At 35.2% G+C, this 5124-nt stretch overlaps 1 protein-coding gene across 1 annotated transcript; it reads right to left on the reverse strand.

Annotated features, from left to right (window-relative positions):
• Positions 1–516: 516 nt before the first annotated feature.
• TRIADDRAFT_64050 (uncharacterized protein) lies at positions 517–3992 on the reverse strand (the record flags this gene model as incomplete). The annotated part of the gene is made up of 6 exons (XM_002113856.1): positions 517–648; positions 739–1032; positions 2012–2074; positions 2995–3245; positions 3667–3777; positions 3974–3992. The coding sequence occupies 6 exons, from the start codon at positions 3990–3992 to the stop codon at positions 517–519; spliced, it is 870 nt and encodes a 289-aa protein (XP_002113892.1).
• Between the last annotated feature and the right edge of the window lie 1132 nt (positions 3993–5124).

The following is a 5124-nucleotide window of genomic DNA, read 5'->3' on the forward strand; positions in this document are numbered from 1 at the left end:
TATATCACAACTTAGCTGCTGTTAACGCTCGACATTCGCAATAGATCATCAATGACAATAAGGATAATTTATTGAGACGGAATGTCATTTACTTGAGTATTTTGATTATAGATATCGCATAACTTAAAATCTAATTGGCAGAGTTTTTGAAGCAAAGACATAATTTGCTTGTCACCTTTATTATTTGCATTGGCAATACGATTATCATAAGAATCATAGTAAGGTTAACATTCCCGATTTAGAACACAATTTATTTCACTATTACCTAACCCGAAATCCAAATACTAAGTAAAAGTCAGTATTATGAAAGAAATTACTAGAATGAATTACTTCAAGGTTTCAATGTACCATTACTGTATATCTTCTTGAGCAAAATGGACTTGTCTTATATATATAATCTGCACGCATACACCACCAATAATTGCATATCTAAACTGCTGAGTAGTATATCTCTTGATATAAGAGTCACAATGTATCAATTGGACAGACCACTACGCTTTTTTATTTCAGCAAAGTTTACACTTTCTGAATATTACTACTAGGTTGATAGTAATTACTATAATCGGGTTGGTAATTGTAATTGGCTGTAGACACTGTCGCTGGATTTCCGACGTATCCAGTTACTACAGCATCTTGTTGCAAAGGTACCTACAAGTTAGTATAATAAATTCGAATATAGTTAGAAATAGATAACTAAATATGACTAAAAGAAAGTTAGCAATAAAATTGTTGATTTACCGGCATGGTTGAAAGATTGGTAGCATTACTGATAAAAGCTTTCCTTGGCACTTTGCGAAATATAACCGCACCATGTATGCAATAGTAAAAGAAGAAAATGTAAATCGCAACGGTGATGCTAGTACCAACATAAGCTATTACTGTAGGCGCTTGAGCAACCTGACCAATAGTTTGGCCATTTTGAACTTGATTGGCGATTGAAACAGTCATTACAGCCAATGTTATGATTGTAAAAACCAGCCCTCCAACAGTGGTAATTGCACTGATGATCGAAAAGACGAGATGTGCTATAGCCTATCATCGACAGCATTATAGTTGTTGATGGTAAAATAGAAGAATGCGAAAGGAATCATAGGTATATAGTATTACTATATGTTGATTAAAACTTGAAACAGTCACATTTTTATTGAATACTGTTGTTCACATTATTTATATTGCAACGGTATGGTAAGTTTAATTTATACCTAAAATTTAATAGTTTGAATATGTAATCCAATTTAACCATTATTCTTATGCTACAATTATACTCCCATCATTGCTATGGATTAGTCGTTATTACGAGTGGAAAATTATTAATCCAGCAACAACTTTAAAAGGTGGAAGTTGGGTAAATGAAAATTTTGTACAAAGATATGAAAATTGGGCGGAGAAATGGACTAGAAGTATTTTTCGTAGATCTACTGTGAATGATGACATTTCAAAGTGAGTAATGTAAACGTAAAACCTTTGCTATAACTTTAGCCCCTTCATTTATGTAAGACGGAGTAATGGGTCTACTAAGTCATTTGTTTACCAAGCAAATAAACGTATTTATACTTGATTTCGCTTACAACTTAGGGCTGTTTAATTTTAGTCGGAAACTGACTGGTACTAATGAAATTCTTTCGTTAAGGATCGTACACTACATGATCATGAAATGATAGTCCAGTAAATCATTTATTCACGGCATAGACGACTGTTTTTAAAATTGGTTTCACATTTCTCTTTAGGCAAATCACATTGCACTTATTTCATAACTATTAACAGTATGCAAATAATACATGAAATTAATATGTTACTATATTACTACTGCTTCAGTTAAATAGTTGTAGACTTTACTATTAGTAAATAACATTGAACTTTAAAAATAAGCAGTCGATTATTTAATGACAGTAAGAATTGTATAAAGAAAAATTCATTTAATATATAATTATTCCGTGCGTTTGTATAGCAAAAATTTAACTGACAAGAACATATATTAGTAGCCTAAAAGGGCAAAAATAGCCTTGCTTACCACATTATGACGATATTGGCCTTTCCTGTATCCGCAGATGCCCAAGATACTGGTGATTAATATCTACATTATATCAAAATTAAAACGACAAAATTGAGTTCTATATGATAAACTACTTTTATTTCCAGTTCAAATACATTTCAAGTTTTCCTTGTATGTAATACAGTCTACAGAATAACTTGAGATACGATTGCAAGATCGAGTAAGAATAGTTTAATTTCTGTGTAAGTACTGTAAGTTATGCTATAGTGCTATACGCATTGATAATGTACGCAAGCCTTCTTTACAGGCAACGAGATGTAAAGAGATTAGTGGACAACTTGAATTACTGCAAAACCGTCTTAAAATCGATGGCAAGCTAGAAAAGGATGTAAAGCGACTTTATTTTTCCTATTAAGGCTGGTTGATTTTCACTAAGTGCTAGTGAATGATGACCAAGTTGATTGGTCAGGGACTACTGAAGAAAAATGTAAGGATTCAAGCCAATCGTAAACTCTCGGATATTTCCAGAATAAAAAGCAGAAAATGCTGACAGAAATGTAAGCGTTTTAACTACATTAACGAATCAATTGATTGTCAGCGTTCGGAATATTTTAATACTAGCTATAGACTAATATGATGTAGAGTTCTAACGAACATTTTCACAAACGCATTGACGAACATAATAGTTCCTGACTGAATACTGTTTGGTAAGTCTTTGACTTGATCGCTTCCGACTGGGCAAAAACTTGAAAGAAAATGTTTTATTGGAATATGTAAGGTTAAACTCATTGAATGTAGAATTGTTTAATGGACGAGTCGTAAGACACAGACTATGAAGCAATTTATCAGTCGCTACTTTACTTTCATTGGTAGTGGAAGACTCGTTGTTTCAAGATATGCTACGGTGTTTATTTTATTCTTTGGTGTAATCATCTCAATGTTGAGGCTTGTATACTGCTTGTGGACAAGTAGAACATGTTGCAAAAAAAAATTCAACATACCGGAACGGTTACCCAATAGCAATTCAAGGCGGCGAGCAAGCCAATCGCGAAGATGGTGACATATGGAACAAACAATCCCATTATTCCAACAACCAGAAGAACGGAAGAAAGTACAAGAGAAGCAATGGATAAATTGCTCACTACCATCAAGGTACGCATTAGTCCCGTATTGGCACTATTCAGCATATTGGGATCGAAATTGGCCATTTTGTGGCGTAAATAAGATTTTCCTTTTTCCTGTCTTCTCAACTCTATCAAGATGAAGATGAAAGTAATTAAGAAGAGTACTTAATCAATATCAAAGCGACGGGAGTTTGCACTAGTTTATTTATAATAATGCCAAGTGTGTCTTCAACGTTCAATTGTACTGTACTATAACAATACAGTACAATGAACCAATTGTCCAACGACCGATGACGTCAGTGAAGAGAAAGGCCATGCCTATGCGCATGTCCATATTCAGTTCTACACCGTGGTGTGCCGTAGTTGACGGTAGGCTAATAAGCACAGTATGGTATCCATTCCATGGTATAAAATACAGTAGTCCTCTTAACTACGGCCCCAGTATGTACTGTAGACTGTACGGTACTGTATACTGTACAGTATACAGTAGAATAGCATAATACTGTACTGTATGCATGTACTGTACATTGTACAGTACCTATGACTGACCTATGACAATATAGTGCGCACACCTAGGTGTGCGCACTAGGCTAGGCTCTATTTTAAACTTAACGGCAAATCGAAGATTAACTTCCGCTCCCATGAGCGGGTATATGCTAGCTTTTATTATTAATAATAATATTATTAGTAACATACCTAGTAGTCCTATTGAGTAATGAATGATGGCCAATCATGGCAGATATCCTTGCACGAGCTGGCATCAGCAATATCAACGTTGTGCATGGCAACCAATAGCACCTTATAGTTGAGAGTCTGATGATCATTGCCGTCGATTGGATAGCGTTCGCTTTCTAACCAAAGATGATGAGCGCCATGCTAATATTAGAGGATTCATGAATGGGTATATGCTAGTTTTTATTATTAATTAATAATACTATTAGTAACATACCTAGTAGTCCTATTGAGTAATGAATGATGGCCAATCATGGCAGATATCCTTGTACGAGTTGGCATCAGCAATATCAACGTTGTGCATGGCAACCAATAGCACCTTATAGTTGAGAGTCTGATGATCATTGCCGTCGATTGGATAGCGTTCGCTTTCTAACCAAAGATGATGAGCGCCATGCTAATATTAGAGGATTCATGAATGGGTATATGCTAGTTTTTATTATTAATTAATAATATTATTAGTAACATACCTAGTAGTCCTATTGAGTAATGAATGATGGCCAATCATGGCAGATATCCTTGTACGAGCTGGCATCAGCAATATCAACGTCGTGCATGGCAACCAATAGCACCTTATAGTTGAGAGTCTGATGATCATTGCCGTCGATTGGATAGCGTTCGCTTTCTAACCAAAGATGATGAGCGCCATGCTAATATTAGAGGATTCATGAATTCCTCTATTTGAAACGGCCGATGACAAGATCGATGTGACTGGATTAGCAACATGTCCAACACGTTACAGTGTTGGAAATGGAATACAAGTGTAGTAATATTTGAAGCAGATTGGTTGGAACGGTAAAAGACACTATCATCGAGTTGAGGAAAAGCCTACCCTTGGCAGGCTCAAGTCTGAACTTGTAGGCAACGCTTGGTTGTAGTCAATTCATCGAACCAAATGGATTGAACAACTGTAGACTGTAGAGATGATCCTTGACTAGATTCTTGTTCGAGCTCATTATTGCTCTACGATTCTGAATTCTGTAACAATAAAAAGCATTCTATTTGCTTTAGTCAATGATTTGGTAAGTATTCGATAAGATGGAATGGAACAGTTGTGAAATACATTTATTACAACAAGATTAGTCAATATCGTCATTTTTCAACTTCAGTACCAAATGAAATCTATCCATCAAGGAATGACGCTATGATCGGCATAGGCTACAAATAACCATTGCTTCAATCCATAAATTAAACTCATAATAAGTAAGATGAATTATGAACGAGTAAACTGCTCGGTCAATGACCGGGTTTGGGCGTTATGAAGTGGGGAAAATG

This window comes from Trichoplax adhaerens, genomic scaffold (assembly GCF_000150275.1).
Source record: "Trichoplax adhaerens TRIADscaffold_6 genomic scaffold, whole genome shotgun sequence".
Taxonomy (NCBI): domain Eukaryota; kingdom Metazoa; phylum Placozoa; class Uniplacotomia; order Trichoplacea; family Trichoplacidae; genus Trichoplax; species Trichoplax adhaerens.